The 19127-nt window shown below is 34.6% G+C and overlaps 1 protein-coding gene across 1 annotated transcript; it reads left to right on the top strand.

The window, feature by feature from the left end:
- The first annotated feature begins 3404 nt into the window (after positions 1-3404).
- Positions 3405-7841, top strand: LOC101708275 (keratin-associated protein 20-2-like). Its single transcript, XM_021256107.2, has 2 exons — positions 3405-3496; positions 7739-7841. Exons 1-2 carry the CDS (start codon positions 3405-3407, stop codon positions 7839-7841), a joined length of 195 nt encoding a protein of 64 aa, XP_021111766.2.
- Positions 7842-19127: the final 11286 nt, after the last annotated feature.

Here is a 19127-nt window from a genome sequence, read left to right as displayed (position 1 = left end):
AAGTTTCACTTGAGAAACTCAAACTGCCAATATCAAATGGAATAAAATACTGTTGGAAAAAGAAAGGATTATAGGAATCAACATTCTGAAGATGGAGAAATTTTGAAAAACTGGGCTGAAATTCCACTGTTCTTGATTCTGGGAAGCAGGCAAGAGGCTGTGAGAAGAAGAATAATCAGCACAATATTTAACACTATCCCCATCTATGGATAGTGAATCACAGCTGCAGACAAAAGATAGCTCAATTCTGAAAACAATGCACTACTAAAATACTGAGTTTTACACTGAGCATAGTTTCTCCTTGAAGAAGAGAAATTGCAGGTGTCTATTTTCTAAGATAACAAGCGAAATCATTTGAAAATTTGTCCCCATCAAGCTGTGGATAAAATAATCACTAGTGTGGAAGATTTGCTAATATAAAACACCCTTAACTGAATAAGAAGTATCCTCTACCAGGTGTGTGGAAGCAGAGGTAGAGGGATCCTTCACAGGAGCCTTATTTTATATTAGTCTTTGTTTAAATCGAGTGGATCAGACTTTCTTTCCTTCTATCTATCTTTCTCTCTTACTTGAATGTTTGCTAGCTTTCTTGCCTACCTGTTATTTGTTTTTAGGTGGATCTTGTTGGTTATGTCCATGATCACCTAAGATCTTCAGCTCAAGTCATTGTTCCACTTCAGTCTCTCAAGTGACTGGAACTACAGGCAAAAGTCACCACATAATGCTTAATCAGAGAATCAGACATTTTCTAATAGTGCAGGAGCATCCATAAAATGTCTATGGTGAAATGCAATAATATTCTGGATCTTCTATAAATTTTAATTTTAATTTAAAATATTGTGACTGTGGAGGCCGGGGATTTAGCTCAGTGGTTCCGCTGCCTGCCTCACAAGCACAAAGGCCAGAGTTCAATCCCCAGTATAAAAAAAAAAAAAATTATTGTGACTATGATACCCTATGGCAGCATTTAAAGGAAGTAACAGACACAAAAACCATATAAAATTAAAAAAACATAGTGATAGTTGAAAAGATGTAGTTTTAGAAGTACTATAATTAGTTAATAGAAGAAAATTAAAGGAAATTTCCAAAATGTGCATTAAAAATTTAAAAAATCACGATAGAAACAAATGTAATTTCTAGCTCTCAAAAAATGTAATATATTTAGGAATCAATAAATTGAGGAGAACTATTAGACTGAAACATACATTGATAAAATATAGTCAACTGAAGCAAAAGTAAGACAAATTAGAATGTAAAATATTGAAGAGAGTATAAAAGATGTATGAAATATCATGAAAAGGCAAAATATTCATATAAATGAAGTTTAGCAGAAAAAAGAAACCATTTTTAATATGAAAATACTCTACAAATTTTTTCAAAAAATCTTAAAAACATCAATCCACAATTCTAATAGCTATTTGTTGCCAAGATGAAAAAAAAATCCAGTTTAAATCACATGTAGGCATACCTAGTAGTTGAAAATTAATTGCCAAAGCAAAATCTTAATTGAGATGCTTAAAAACTATGTTACCTACAAAGAGAATCAATGAGGCTGACAGTAAACCTCCTCAATAAAAACAAATGGAGCTGGAAGAAAAGTTGTAATGACACGTGAAGAATGGATTATGGATAATCATCAATCTGCAATTTCACACAATCAAAACTGCCCTCACAATCAAATAAAGTAAAAACTGTGTTAATAAAATATACAATAGGATCCTAAAAGTAAGGAAAGAAATGTAAATTTTCAAGTTAAAGGGAAAAAATTAATTTTTCACAAGAAGGAATGATAGATTTATTTAGAAAGAAGGTAAGAAACTTATGAAATTGAAACAAAATAAGTATCATCTTCCACATGTAACAATGGCAATGTGTTAATGTTTTAATGTACAGAAAATGAACACCATGACAAGATTATCATTAAAGAATTTACAAAGGCTACATAGGTTTATGTAACTAACCAAGCTTATTAGGAAAGAAGAAAGACTAACATATAATGTATTACATTATCATAGATCAATGAAGCTAGAAAAATCAGAAAATGCAAGTTTAATGCATAGTGAAATAATAGGAGGTAAAGACTTGAATTTTGGAATAGCGCTAAGTCTCTTGTATGAAGCAGCAATATTGGTTCTAGATATACAACCAACAAAAAGGCACAGATCAGGCAGGGGATGGCAAACACTTTCTGTGCAGGAATGGTTAGTCAATATTTTGGATTTTGTGGGCCTTCTGGTCAGTGTCTCAATACTCAATTCTGCCACTGTGGTGCCATGGCAGCCCAAACTTCGTGTACAACAAAGGATGGGAATGTTTTCCTGAAAATATTATATCTCAAAACAATATATTGGGCAAAAGTTCATGTACCCATAAGTTACAATATTATACTGCAGATATCACGATTTCTTCTCTCACCATTAGGATAAGATTATACAGTCCTTCACCTTTGGATATGGTTGCCAAAGTCACTTGTTCACAGCTCACTGTGGACAGAGTGTATTTCTGTTCCCCTTGTCTTTTGGCTTGGTCATGTTCAAAGGTAAGCCCTGATTAAAAACAACAAGAAAGGGTAGAGGATGAGTCATCCAACTCAATCATGGTGTGTTATGAAGTACATCTAGAATATTTTTATATAGAATAACAAAGGGAAGCACAGAACATAGAGAGTTTCTAAATAAAATAGACATTTATATTCTGGAAATTTGATATCACTTACCTAAGGGATAATTTCAGATTATTTGTCCAATATATAGACATATAACAGTCACTAGCCACACACTTACCAATAATAACCAATAACAAGCTCATTTGTCAGGAGCAAGTGTGAAGAACTAAGTTGCCACTGATAAAATTTTCAAGAAAAGCCAGGATAGGAGGAAAGAGAAGGAAAGAAGAAAAGAAAGAAAACAAAAGAAAGAGAGAGAGAAAGAGAGAGAAGACTGGGAGGGAGAAAAACAAAAAAGGAGAGAGAGAGAGAGAGAGAAAGGAAAATGAGCAAAAAGAAAAAAAGTATTCCTGAGGAGTCATGGAAAAAAAAACCATGATACTTATTTTCATTATTTGCACCATAGCATGTAATCAGGTCATAGGCTTCAAATTAACTAAATATAGAATGAACCACAGCTTTGAAAATAGAACAAGATTTTCAGTTTATAGGACTTCCATTGGATGATAGATTCCTGATACATGAGCAAAACTATCTCAGTCACAAGGGCCTTGTTTTCTCAATAAGCACATATTTGTGGCACCATCTGAAGCTCATTGGTGAGGTAATATGACACTGCACTGCCTAAGGATTCCCCACCCACCACCAAGGATGTATAAAAGGCCCTTGGTAGACAGTGATGACCAAACTCAAGATATCTACTTCCAGATACTCAACAGAACAGTCCACTCCTGACACCATGAGCTACTACAGCAACTACTATGGTGGTCTGGGCTATGGCTATGGTTGTGGCTCTGGCTATGGTGGCTGTGGTGGCTGTGGTTATGGCTGTCACAGCCCCCTGTGCTGTAGAAGATACTGGTCCTATGGCTTCTCCTGAGGAATTTCCACAGCTTCCTAGCCTATTGGCTATCAGCTATTGATTTCCTGGAATTATCTTCAGCGTTCTTCACATTATCCATTTTTAAATGTCTTCAAACTCCTACTACACACTAAACTATCTAAAAACCAAATGAACTGCAATATGCCATTGTGATTCACCAGTATCAGATTATGTGAAAGATTGTAGAAAAGTATCTGTGCTATTGTTATAAATGCTAGGTAAAATGTGATCAAATTCGGCTGTCAATATTTGTATCCAGATATTCATTATTAAATAAACTATATTTCATCATAAATATTGCATTGTTACTCTTTTACATTAACAATTTCCTTCTCTATTTGCATATTTAGTGTGATAACTCTCACGTGTGTGGATGTGTTGTGGGAAAGAAAGGGAGAAAGACAGAGAAGGGAAGATACAATGGAGAGATTCCTGGGAGGTAGGAAGGAGAGGGAAACCTCTTTGGCCACAATTAGGGGTCTACACTGGATGGGAAAAATACAGATTTTTTTTTGGTAACAGAGGATACAAATTTGTTTTTATATATGCTTTTTAACCTCACAGACAACTTTTCTTTGCTTATGCTATTCTTCATCTAAGTTTTCAAAATGTTTATTTCTACAATAAAAATGGTATTCCCATCTGATCATTTCCAAACATTTGTATCTCTGTGCTTTATCATGGTCAACACCAGTGGTTGGATTATAAAAGCTAGAGCTGGGCCACTGTAAAATGTTTTGCAATTTTTAAAAATATTTTGCCTAAAGAATAATTACAGGTGTTTTGTCAGTCACTTTACAATTCCCTGGACAAAATATTTCACACCCACTACTTCAAGGATGAGAGGTTTATATTGGCTCATTGTTGACTGGCACTAAAGCAGAAATGGCCTGGTGAAAGGGCTTGGGTTTGGCATGAGCTGTTCATCTCATAGCAGCCAGGGAGTAGAGAGTCAGGAGAGCTGCAGAGGGAGACACGCCTTTCCAGCCACACTCCAGCACCCAGCCTCTGAGCAGGCCCCACTCTCAAATGGCACAGTCAGCTGCTGAAACATTAGTGGATGAATACCCTGATGAGAAGGGACCCCATGAGCTATGGACCTTCAAGAGCTCTGCATCTGAGTGCTTGAGAGTCTGGGATCATTCTAGGTCTATCTCATAACAAGGGTAATCACACTGATAATACAGCAGTACCTCACTTCATGAACACTTCTGTTCGTGAACTATTCAGTTCAAAAACAGAAGCATTTGGCAACATTTGGCTTCTGTTTTCGAACTCTGCATCTTGTGATGATCAGAACTTTGTCTATCTTCTTCAGAATGGTGGAAGAAAAAGAAAGTTTGTGAAATGAGAGACCACTGTATTATGAATAAGAACAACATTCTAACTACAAATTCCATTTCTGTAACTTCTCAAAATATAGCATTTTATTTTACCTATTTAGAAAATAAAATATGGATTATACAGGTGAGAATAATTGTCAAAACTATGAGATACTAGCTCAGTAAAAAATTAAGATTGAATTATGAATGTATTTGCCAGAATCCTGGATTTAATAAAATATGTGCTTATGCTTGCTGATTGGCTCAATATAGAAATGTTTCATTCCAAAAGGATATGAGGTTTCACTTGGGAAACTCAAACAGCCCCTATTAAATGCAATAAAATACTGGTAGAAAAAGAAAGGATTGAAAGAACCAACATTCTAAAGATGGAGATATTTTGGAGAAATGAGTTGAAATTCCACTCTTCTTGATTCTGGCAGGCAGGCAAGGAGCTTCTGGGAGAAGTAACATCAACATAATTTAGGATGCTACCCCTACCTTTGGGTAGCAAGGCACAGTTGGAGACAAAAGAAAACACAATCCTGAAAACAATACACTACTAAAATACTAACCTACATATTAAGCAAAGTTTCTTCTTGAGATAATTTGCAAACTCTGACATTGCAAGAGTTTGTTTTATTTAAATAGCAAGAAAAATCATTTGAAATGAGAAATTTATCCATATCAAGGAGTCTTTGCTTGCATCAACTCAATTAAATCTCTCCTTCTCTCTCCCTCTCTCTTTCCCTCTCTGTCTCTTTTCTTTCTTTCTGCCTATTCTTCCTCTCCCTCTTTCTGTCTCAGTTTCATTCTTTTTAATTTTTTTTCTTGTTTCCTTGAAAGTTTACTTCCTACCTGTTTTTCAAGCTACCTTGTTTTTGCAGTCCAGGGGGAGCTAAAACTTCTGAGCTCAAGCATCTGTCCCCTACCAGATTCCAGAGTAACTGAAACTACAGGCAAGGTTCACCAAGCCCGGTGCAATCAGATGGTCAGACATTTTTAATAGCCAAGGAGCAACCATAAAGGTCTCTATGGTAAAACACAGTAATATTTTAGATCTTCTATATTTGTAATAAATATTGGGCTTATGATGACCTGTGGAAGTATGTAAAGAAAGTAACAAAAAATAAAAACTAACTAGAAAGTGATAAATGTATTGCACCTTGAAGAGATGAAATTTTAGAAGAGCTATAATTAATAAATAGAAGAAAATTAAAGAAAATTGCAAATGTATATTAAAAATGGAAAAATTCACCATAGAATCAAAAGTTAATTCTAGTTCGCCCAAAAAGTGAGCAACATATTTAAGAAGTATTAGAGTAAAATATATATTGATAAAATATGGTACAGTGGACCCTTAACTTATGAACTCAATTCATTCTCAAGAGCTGGTTGTAACTCAAGTTGGTCAATTGAAGGCTCAGGCTCTTCAACACAGCCTTCAAATTTACTCTCCTATATACAGGCAGATCTCAGTGTCCTTAGAGAGACTTTACTCAAGCATTGCTCAATTAACTCCACACATGGAAAGGAAGTTATAAAGGTTGTAATGTTCCTTCCAGAACTCTTTCAGAGTTGAATCTGTAACTGAGGCCATCTGGAAGAATAAGCAGCCAATATCCAGGTCATAATTCAAGACTTGGTCATAAATTAAAGATAAAATCCAGGTCGTATCCCAAGTTTTTCATATGTCAGGCCAGTTGTAACTTGAGGGTGCACCTTAAATGGAAGCAAAAAGAAGAAAAACAGAATGTAAAATATTGCAGAGAGTACAAAAAATGTGTCAGATCACATAAGTGACAAAACATTCATACAAGTGAAATTCACCAAAGGAAGAAAAATAAAATGGAAACCACTTTTGAACAGAAAACTACTGTATACATTTCAGAAATTCTTGAAAGAGATCCATCCACAGATTTTAAAATCTATTCACTGCCAAGAGGGAAAACACCAATTAAAATCACATGTGTGTATAACTCAGTAACCAAATATTAAATGTAAAACTAAACTCTTCATTGAGGTAGATAAAATAAATGTGTTACCTACAAAGAGAGACATCAAGATTGACAAGTAAAATGCCTTTAGGAACAAAGGATTACATGTCCAGCTATGTATGCCTATGATATTAATTAGCCATCAAATTACCAGTAATTGTTAGTAATGAGCTCATTTTTTTATAGGTAAGTGTGAAGATCTAAGTTGCTACTGCTATGATTTGCAAGGAAACACAAGAAAAGTAGAGAAAAAAAGAAAGGAAGGAAGAGAAGAAAGAGAGAGGGAGGAAGGAAGGAAGAGAGAAAGAGAGAGAAGGAAAGAGAGAAAGGAGAGAGAAAGGAGAAAAGAAAGAAAAGGTAGAAAGGACAGAGGGAAGAGGGGAGAGAAGATGAGAGGAAGGAATGAAGGGAAACATGCACCTGAGGAGAAAGGGAAACAAAACAAAGATAAAAATGGGATATCTATTTTTATGATTTGCACCATAACATATAATCAGGTCATATGTCCACAATTACCTAAATGTAGAATGAATCAGAGCCCAGAAAATATAACAAGAATTTCCTTGAAAAGGCCCATTATTGGACAATGGATTCCTGACACAGAAGGAAAATTATCTCAGTTATGAGAGCCTTGTTTTCTCAGTTAGTAAAGATCTTGATGACATTGTCTGAAACTCATTGGTGAGATAATATGATGCTGCACTTCCTGTGGTTTCCCCACCCACCAACAATGAGGTATAAAAGGCCTCATGCAGACAGCGACATCTAGACTTCTGATTTTCAACAGAAAACCTACTTCCTAATTTTCAACAGAGTGGTGCACTTCTGACACCATGAGCTACTACGGCAACTACTATGGTGGCCTGGGCTATGGCTATGGTGGCCTAGGCTGTGGCTATGGCTATGGTGGCTATGGTTACAGTTGTCACCGCCCTCTGTGCTATAGAAGATATTGGTCCTATGGCTGCTACTGAGGAATTTCTACAGCTTCTTAGCCTGTTGGCTATAATCTGGTGTTTTAAGGAATTTATCCCCAATGTGGTTCACATGATAAATTTTTAAATTACTTCAAATTTCAGCTGCACACCAGAGCATCAAAAAATGAAATAAACTGAAACATTTCATTTTAATGCATCAGAATCAATTGACTTGATAGTTTGTATAAAGCTTTCTGTATTCTCTATTTAAGTCTTTGTAAAATGTGATCAATTTAGACTCAATTTTTGTCAAGAGATTTATTAGTAAATAAACTGTATTTTATCACAAATATTGCTTGGTTACTGTTGGAGTACATTAGCAATTTTGCTTCTACATTTGTATGTGATCATGAGTGTGGTTGTGGTGTTGTGGGAGAGGAAATGAAAAAGAGAGAGAAGGGTAGGGAGTACAAGGAGTTAGGGAGGGAGAGAAAAAGTTGTTCAGCAAAAAAATTGACTTCTAACCTGAATGGGTCAAAATGTCAGTGTTTTTTAAACAGATCAGATGAATTTGGTTTTATGTATGGCTTTAAACTTACCTAAATTTCCTCTTTGATTTGTTCTTCATATAAATTTTTAAAATGTTTTTTTCAACAGTAATATTTGTACTCACATCTGATTATTTAAAATGTTTGTGGCTGTGTGCTTTGTCATTTCCAATACCAGTGTTTGGATTATATCAGCTGGGGTTCTGCCTTTGAGAAATGTTTCTTAGTTTTTAAAAAATATTCTACCTAGAGAATGATGTAGGTGTTTTCTTCATCATTTTTTAAGTGTCTTGGGCACATGTCTGACACCTACCACTCAAAAGCAGGGAGGTTTCTCTTGGCTCATGGTTGACTGGTTTTAAATGACATGGTGAAAGGGTATGGCTAGAGCATAAACTGTTCACCTCATAGCATCCAGGAAACAGAGAAAGGAGGAGTCAGGGAAGGAGAGTCCCTTCCATTACACACACCCCAGGACCAGCCTTTACAAGGTCCCTTCTCGTGGCACCCGCTTAAAAATCAGCAGATGAGTACACTGATAAGTAGAGGGCCCCATAATCAATACACCTTCCAAAAACACCCCCACATCCTCAAAAACTGAGAATTTTTAGGAACATTCTAGATATACATCTCAACAGGCATTTTCATATTGGAAATATGACTATAATGCTGACATTCTGGCCTAAGACGCATGAGTTCAAGTAATGCTTCAAAATATTGCTTTTGGTTTTAACTATGTAGAAAATAATATATGGACTGTACATCCCAAGAAAAAAAAGTTTTTTCAAAATCATGAGATTTTGCACAGTAACAACTGAACATTAGATTACTACTTTTATTAAACAGAATCCTTGTGTTGCACAAACGTACATGCATATGCATGCTGATTTGATTAATGTTGAAAATGCTTTTCTTTTCTTAAAAGATGTTATGTTCCACTTGAGAAATTCAAACTGGCAATATTAAATGCAATAAAATACTTTTTTAAAAAAGGATGAAAGAATTAAAGGGACCAATATTTTGAAGATGGGAAAATTTTCAAAACATGGGTTGAAATTCCACTCTGCTTGATGCTAGATGTCAAGAGGCTTCTGAGAGAAATATAATCAGCAGAAATTTGGATGCTAACCCTACTTATGGATAGCAAATCACAGTTGGAGATGAGGAAAACACAATGCTGTAAACAGTGTATTAATACAATACTGAACTTCACACTAAGCAAGGTTTCTCTTTGACATAATTAACATCTCTCTGGGTTGCAGGAGTATGTTTTCTAAGCTGGTTGACAATATTAAGGTCTTAAAAAATAATCATGAGCATTCAGGTTTTGCTAATAAGAAACACAGGTAATTGAAAAGAGTAACTCATGTAGGCTGGCCCAAACAGATGCAGACAGATCCTGTTTAGCAACCTTATTTTTATGTTAGCATTTGTAAAAATCATGTCAATATGTCAATAAGACCCCTTCTTTCTTTACTTTCTTCCTTTCTTCTTCTCTTCTCTCTTCTCTCTCTCTCACTCTTTCTCCCTCTCTTTCCAGTATACCATTTATTCTTGTTTATTTTCACATTGATCTTCATATGCTGTCCAGAATGGCCTGAATCTTCTGAGCACAAGTGATTGTACTACCTCAACCTCTGGAGTAACTGGAAGTACAGGCAGGAGTCACCATATCCACATCAATTGATCTGACATTATAATAGCCTAGGAACAAACATAATACCTCTATGATGAAATACAATACTATTCTGGATCTTGCATAATTTTAATAAAATATAGTGGGCTTATGAACACTGTGGAAGCATTTAAAAGAAGTAATAGATCACGAATGATAACTAAAACATGAAAAACACATTGGAGCTTACAGAGATGGATTTTTAGAAAACCTATAATTAATAAATAGAAGAAATTTAAAGGAAATTTGCAAACTGTATATTGAAAAATTCACAACAGAGTCAAATGTAAATTATAGCTCTCAAAAATCTAAGATGTTTGTGAATCAATAAATTTAGATAAATTATTACACTGAAACATATATTAACTAATTATCAACCAAAGCAAAAATAAGAAAAATCTGAATGTAAAATATTAAAAATCATATAAAGGATGTGTCAGAGCTCTTGAAATTGCAAAACATACATATAAGTGGAATGTGGTTAAGGAAGAACATAAAGCAGAAACCATTTTAAACTCAAAAATATTGAATATTTTTTTAAATTGCTGAAAGATGTCAGTCCACAAATCATAAAACATGTTCACTGAGGAGAAAGCAAATTAAAATCACATAGAGACATAAATCAATAGATGAAAATTATGTTCAAAGCCAAAATCTTAATTGAAGTAGATTAAAAAAAAAAGTTACCTACAAAAACAAACAATAATGTTGACCGTAAAACTCCTTTATAGATATAAAGGGACTTGAAAGTGTAATTATAAGATAAGGACAAATTATGGATTACCATAAATATACAATTTCACACAAAATGAAGTAAAAACGTCATACTAAGAAACATAAAACATTACCCTAAAAGTAAAGAAAATAAACATCACAAGATAAATAGAAAAAAATTAATTTTTAAAGTTTTTATAATATGAAATGATAGATTTACTATGGAAGAAGGAAAGTGACTCAGACACAAAAAGGATATTTAAAGAATAATGAAATTAATTAAAATAAAATGAATGTTAATATCTACTTATAATGATGATGATAAATCTTTTTAAGTTTTTGATATCCACAAAATAAGATACTTTAAAAGAATCATGAAAGAATATACTCAGAAATATGTAGTCTAAGACACTACATTTACCAAAAAGAAGAAAGATTAACATATTGCAATAGATATTAAAACTCAACAAAGTTGGAAAAGTCAGAAAATAAAAAAGTTTAGTTTGTAGTGGCACACATACTAGTTCTTTTCTTTTCCTTAAATTCTTTCATTGGTACATTTTAGATATACAATACATTTACATTTATCATTGGGTGCTTGTACCTGCACGTGATATATCTTGGTTCTTATTTTTTCCCCATTACCTGTGTGCCCTTCACCCCCTCCACTCTTCCCTATTTACATAGACTTCATTTGCATTTTTTTCTTTTTTCGTAATTTCTCCTTTCCCTTCTTTCCTTTCCCCTTCCCCACGAATAATTGATAATTTGAAATAGGAAGCAAAGATCCATACTAGTTCTTTTTGTATACCCAACCAGTATGACTGTTCTTACACAACAGTCAGGGAAGGGAAACATTTCCAATACAAGAATAAATAGTCAATATTGTGGATTTTTCAGGTCTTCTGGTCAGTCAACACTGACTTCCACCATTGTGGTGTCAAAGCAGCACCTGACTGTGTGTAAAAAATGAATGTGAATATTTTCCTATAAATATTATTTACCAAAAATACTGAAAAGGGCTTTGTATAAATATCACAGACCCCTTCAGAGGACCCTGATCTCCTGCTCAGTGCTACAATGCAAACTGGGAAGAAAGACTCAGAAACAGAAACAAAGAGAAGTAAGGAACTGAGATGGTTAGTGCTTGAGCGAGCAAAAACCTTGAACAGCCAGAGCCATCAATATTTATTGGTGACACAATCATTCATTAAGCTGGGGTGAGGAGGCCACATGTAGTTGCTAAGGATACATTGCTGATGCAGGCAAGGCTTGCAAAAGAAGAGACAAAGCACTCTTGTGTTATAAACAGAACAGACACAATATAGTGTGTGTTTAGTGATTAACTTTGTCTTTTCAGTTAAGAAGGTTCTAACTTTGGCAATGGAATTTGGGTGGGAGTCATGCTGACTTTGGCTGCCATGTTATTTCATATTAAGCCCCACAGATTCATGGGCCTCCACTGTGGGTGTTGCTGGGGGGTTGGTACTGACCTGTGCACCTTTCACAATGCACCTGTGAGTCACATAGGCTTCAACCATACTCACTTCTTTAAACAAGTCAATTGTGAGGGTAACTCTTTAGAGGCTGCACAGCTCACAGCTTGCTTTGGGCATAATCAGCAGGGTGATCTCCCACATATAAAAGTAAAGATATTAGGTAACACAAATTATTCTTTCTTCTCTCAACATTAGAACAGTATTATATGATCCTTTTCCTTTGCCATGCTGGCCTCATTATGGACAGAGTTTATTTCTGTGCCCCTTGTTTTTGGTTTTGGCTATGTTAAAAGCTAAACCCTAATTTCATTTTTAAAAATAAATAAATAAAGATTGAAGCTAGATCCAATTTTAATCACAGTATGTTTCACAATTTAATCTAAAATAGATTTTTATGGAGAAAAGGGAGAATAAAATAATTTCTGCCCGTAAAATGGACATTTATTTTCTGGAAAGCTTGAAATCATTTATTTATGGGATAAGTACAGATTTAATAGCCACTCTGTACACATATGATAGTAACTATCCATGGATTTACCAATAATGGCCAGTAGCTAGCTCATTTCAAATGGACAAAGGGTGAAAAAAGAAGGTGTTATTGATAAGATTCTCAAGAAAAGACAGAACAAGAAGGAAGAGAGAAAAAGAAAAAGACAGAAAGAAGGAAGGAAGGAAGGAAAGAAAGAAAGAAAGAAAGAAAGAAAGAAAGAAAGAAAGAAAGAAAGAAAGAAAGAAAGAAAGAAAAAGAAAAGAAAAGAAAAGAAAGAAAAGAAAAGAAAAGAAAGCAGGCAAGCAGGATCAAAGGTAGGGAGGGAGGGAGGAAAAATATGTGCTTGAGCAGTAATGCAAAGAAAACAGAGGTAAAAATTAGATACTATTTTTATGATTTGCACCATAACATGTAATCAGTTCATATGTCTATAATTAACTAAATATGGAGTGACCCAGAGTGTTGAAAGTAGAATAAGAGTTTTATATTATAGGTCTTTCATTGGATGATAGATTCCTGATATATGAACAAAATTATCTCAGTCATGAGGGCCTTGTTTTCTCAATAAACATTATTTATGTCATCATCTGAAGCTCATTGTTAGATAATGTGACACTGTACTGCCTAAGGCTTCCCCACCCACCACCAAGGAGGTATAAAAGGCCCCATGCAGACAGTGACTTCTAGACTCAAGATATTTACTTCCAGATCCTCAACAGAACAGAACACTCCTGACACCATGAGCTTCTACAGAAGCTACTATGGTGGCCTGGGCTATGGCTATGGCTGTGGCTCTGGTTATGGTGGCTATGGTGGCTATGGTGGCTATGGTGGCTATGGTTACAGATGTTGCTGCCCCCTGTGCTGTAGAAGATACTGGTCCTATGGCTTCTACTGAGGAATTTCCACACCTTCTTAGCCTATTGGCTGTACCCTGCTATTTTACTGGAATTATCTTCAATTATGTTCTTGTGATAAATTTTTAAACATCTTTAAACTCCAACTACACACCAAACTATGACATGTCATGTTGATTTACCAGTATCAGTTGAAATATTTTATAATTTGTAGAAAAGTTCTATATTATCTTATAATATGCAAAATGTGACCAATTTTAATTCTCATTTTTGTGTAGAGATTTATTATTAAATAAACTATATCTTATCCCAAGTATTGTTTACTTACTGTTCTCCTATTTTGCTTATATGCTTTGTGTGTGATGTCATGGTCTTGTGAGAGAGTGAGAATGTAAGAGAAAGAATGGTAGGTATGGTAAAGAGTGGGGGGAGGGAGAAAGTTAAATTCTTTCACAGAAATTTGGCATCTACATTGAATAGGTAATAATAACAATGTTTTCATAGCAGATCATACAAATTTATTTTTACATAAGGCTTTAATATCACCTAACTTTTCATCTTACTCTTCATCTAGGTTTTAAATATGGTTGTTCCTACAATAATATCTGTATTCACATCTGATAATTTGAAAAATGTCATGATTCCGTGCTTTATTATTTGCAACACCAGTGGTTGGACTATAGCAGCTTGAGCTCTGCCTGGGCAAAATATGTCTAATTTAATAAAAATATTCTTTCTACTGAAGGGTGGAGGTATTGTTTTAGTCACATTCCCAGTCCCTTGTACCAAATACTGGCACTTGTCACTTAAAGGAGGAGAGGTTTCTATTGGCTCATGGTTGACTGGCTCTAAGGTTGACATGGCACGGTGAAAGAGCTCACACCCAGCTCAATCAGACAATTAGACATTTCTAGTACCTTAGCAGCAACCATGAAGATATCTATGATAAAATGAAATGTTGATCTGGTTCTTCTATCATTTTAATAAAAAATACTGGGCTTATGAACACTTATGGAGTCATGTGAAGGAAGTAGCAGACAATAGGGGCTAACTAAAACATGAAAAACATATTGGAGCTTGCAGAGGTGAAATTTTGGAAGAGCTATAAGTAATAAATGAAAGAAAATTAAAGGAAATTTGTAAAATGCATATTTAATTGGAAAAATTCACCATTAATCATATATAAACTATAGTTCTCAAAGAAGTAAGTAGTATATATATGAATCAATAAATTTAGGTGAACTAGTAAGCTGAAACATACTGTGCTGAAATATGATTATATTAGTTACTTTTCTCATTGCTGAAATAAAATATCAGGCACCCAAAGTTAAAGGAGGAAAGTTTTATTTAGCTCACAGTTTATAGAGATTTCAATCCATAGTTGACTGGCTCCAAGGCAAGGTGAATGGGCAGACAGGCATCCCAGGGAAGAAACAGTTCATGACAGGTAAAAGGTAACAAAGCTATGAGGATTGACCATGGCTCTCTCTATCCCTTATATCTTGCCCACGTTACTTTGGATGGGTAGCTCTCACAACCTTAATTCTAGTGACTCTGACCCCAGCATTGCACCATGAATCAATCCCAGTGTCAACATTCTAGGTCTAGCCACCTCTGAAAAAGCCCTACCTATGACAGCATGTGGCTTTGGGGGGACATCTGCACATAAACCATAGCGATGATCAACTGAAAAACAAATAAGAAAAATCAAAATATAAAATATTACAGAGAGTAAAAAAGCTGTATTGGGGCTCATGAAATGGCAAAACATCACATAGGTAAAATACAGCAAAGGAAGAAAAATAAAGAATAAACCATTTTGAATAGAAAAGTATCGTGCATATTTTCACATTGAAAGTTTTCAGTATACAAATTTTAGAAGTTATTTAGTTCCTAAAGAGAGAAAGCTAATTAAAGTTACATGTAGACATAACTCAGTATCTGGAAATTAATTGGAAAACAGAAATCTTAGTTTTGGTAGATAATATATCACCTACAAAGAGAAACAATAAGTTTGACAGTAAAAGTCCTCTACAGAAACAAAGGGCATAGGAAGACAATGTAATAATATGATAAAGAGAGATTATAAATAACCATAAATCTATAATTGCACATAATCAAAAGTGCCCACATAAAAAATAAAGTAACTCATGTTGACAAAATACAAAATACTATCTTAAGAGTAAATAAACATAAAAGTTACATGATCAATAGATAAAAATTATTTTTTTTTCAATTTTTCACAATTTAAAATGACAGATTTATTTAGGAAAGACAGTGACTGAGACAAAACATAGATATTCAAAGGATGATGAAATTAATTAAAACAAAAATTAATGTTAACTTCCAGATATAATAATGATTTCTTCTTGAAGTTTTAGTATATAAAAATGAGATATATTACAAGAGTATCATAAAACTATATGCACAAAAATACTTATCTCTAGGGCATTAAGCTCATTAGGAAAGCAAAAAAATAATGGGGAAACAGACTATCTTTAGTCAGTAAGCTGCAAAAGTCATATAATACAAAAATTTAGTGGATAGTGAGAAACTCAAGATAAAAGGTTGAATATTGAAAAAGTGATGTCTCTTCTATGACCCAGCAGCACTGCTTCTAGATGTACACCCAACCAATATGACTGTTCTTACAGACTACCCAGAGGAAGGCACTAGCTCTCTGTGCATGAACAGCTAGTCGATATTTTTGGATTTTAAGGGCCTTCTTCATTGTCTCAATATCAGTTCTGCCTTTGTGGTGTCAAAGCAGCTCCAGATTGTGTGTAAATGAATGGATCTGTATTTTTCTTTAAAATATAATTTACCAAAACAAATAATACAAAAGAATTTATATTACCTATGTTAGGATATTACATAGGAGAAATTATTCTTTCTTCCCTTCCATTATGGTAAGGTTATATGTTCCTTCCCCTTTTAGTATTTTTAACAATTTCAGAGAAAGAGGGAGATGAGAGAGAGAGAGAGAGAGAGAGAGAGATCTGTGAAGGAATAAAATAATAACAATAAAATGGAATACCCATGTTCATGGTTTGCACCATAACACACAATCAAGTGAGAACTAAATATAGAATGAACCAGAGCCTTGAGAAAATGTGTTTCATTTTAAAAGCCCTTAACTGGATAAATAATTCCTCATACAAGAGAAAAATAATCTGTTACAAAGATCTTGTTGATCCCCTAAGTAAACATACTGCAAACATTGTTTAAAGCACATTAGTGAGATAATATAAAGCTTCACTTCCTGTAATTTCCCCCACCCACCACCAAGGAAGTATATAAATCCTGGCCAGACAGTGACATCCACTCAAAATACCCACTTTCTGGTCCTCAACAGAACAGTCCACTCCTGACACCATGAGCTACTACGGCAACTACTATGGAAGTCTGGCCCATGGCTATGGTGGGCTAGGCTATGCTGGCTTTGGTGGTTGTGGCTCTGGCTGTTGCAGCTAACTGTGCTGTGGAAGATACTGGTCCTATGGCTGCTACTGAGGAATTCCCTCAGCTTCTTCACCTGTCTAAACCGGCAATTTTACTGGAATTATCTTCAACTTTGTTCACATGTAAATTTTCGAACATTTTAAAAAACACCAACTATATCTCAGCTCTCTGAAAGAGAAAATATAAGTCATTCTGATGAATCAGCATGACTTACGTCATAGCTTTAGAAAAGTTTCTGTAGCATTTTTTTATAATCCTATGTAAAATGTGATCACATGTGAGGGTTTCCTCATAAAATGATGTAACATTAAATTATGTTTCATGTTAAATATATCTTTGTTAATGTGCTACTCCATCAAAGTTTGCTTATTTGAGTATTTGTGTGTGATTAGTCACAAGTGTGTTGTGGTTTCTTGTGAGACAAAGAGAAAAGAAGGTGGATAGTAGGTGGAGGGAGGGAGAGAGGAAGCTCTTTGATAATTAGGGATCTAAATTCTATGGATAAAATTTCAAATATTTTCACAGATCATATGCATTTCTTTTCATAAATGCTGTTTAATATCCTCTACCATTTTTGTTTGATAATGATTTTTCCAAGTTTTAAACATGGCTATTTCTATAATAACATCTCTATTCATGTTAAAAATTGTGTATTTATCTGCTGGGTATTATCTACACCCCCTGTCTTTGGATTGTACCAGCTAGAGCTCTATCTGCAAAATGTTTATCAGTCTTTAAAAATATTCTTTCTATATAATGAGTATAGGTGTTGTCTAAGAAAGTTTTCTGGACACTTGGACAAACTATCCTACACCCACGACACAAAAGAGCAGAGTTTTATTTGGGATCCTGGTTAGCTGGCTCAAAGGCAGAAGTGCCATCGTGGAAAGGCCTGGGTAGGGCATAAGCTTCTTAGCTCATGGCAGCTGAGAAGCAGATAGAGAGGACGAGCCTGGGATGGACACACATCCTTCCTTGTCAGAGCCCAGAGACAAGCCTTCAACTAAGCCCCACCTCCAAACAGCACTCTTAGCTTCTGAAACATTAGCAGATGAATACTCTGATGTGCATAACAACCCCACAGTCCACTGACCTCTCCCAAGCCCTGCTTCCAAGTTCATGAGTATTTTGACGGTTATTCTAGATCTAAACCATGACAGGTGCAATCACATTGAATATTTCACCAATAAAGATGCCGTTCTGCCTTTCCAACATGGCAACTCAAACTGTACCAACTTATTCTAATTGTTCTAAAAATAATATATACATTATACATAGCTAAAATAATTCTTTTCAAAATCTTGACATACTCACTAAGCAAAAAATTAAGAGTTGATTGATTGATTGATTTTATCCAGAAACCTGGTCTTTAACAAATATATGTGCTCATGCATGTCGATATTTTTCAGATTAAATATGCTTCATTCCTAAACTTAATTCGTGTTCACTTTTGAAAATCCAACTGAAAACATCAAATGCAATGAAATGCTGATGGAAAAAGCAAAGATTAAACAGAATGATATGCTAAAGATGCAGAAATTTTGAACAAGTGCACTGAAATGCCACTGATTTGATTTCTACCAGGCAAGAGAGAGACTGTTGAGAGAAGTATAAACAGAAGAATTTTGGATTCTACCCCCTACGCCCATGACAAACAAACCACGGTTGGAGATATAAAAAACAAAGTCCTGTAAAAGATGTACTATTAAATCACTGAGCTTAACACAAAGCAAGACTTCTTCTTGAGTTACTCTGCAAATTCTGAAATTGTAAGGGTGTGTTTCCAGAGAGAACCTAAGAATCACCCAAAAGTTAGAAATTTTGTCCCTATCAATGTGAAGAAAAAATAATCACTAGAGTTCAGAATTTGCTAAAAAGAAGCAATCTTCATTGATAAGGGGAGTCCTTCTAGGGTGGTCCCAACAGTGTTAAATAGATCCTTGCCCGGAGCCTTATTTTATGTTAGTTTTTGGATGAATTATAATAATCAGAATTTTTCTTTTTTCCTCTTTTCTTTTTCTTTCTTTCTTTCTCTCTCTCTTTCTTTCTTTTCTTTCTTTCTTGCCTGCTTGCTTTCTTGTTTTCTCTCTTTCCTTTC

Source organism: Heterocephalus glaber, unplaced genomic scaffold (genome assembly GCF_053883595.1).
Source record: "Heterocephalus glaber isolate CG9 unplaced genomic scaffold, H.glaber_assembly_v1.0 deba00000122, whole genome shotgun sequence".
Lineage (NCBI taxonomy): Eukaryota > Metazoa > Chordata > Mammalia > Rodentia > Bathyergidae > Heterocephalus > Heterocephalus glaber.
Note: the sequence above shows the minus strand (reverse complement) of the source record. Positions and strands in the feature narration are given on the sequence as shown.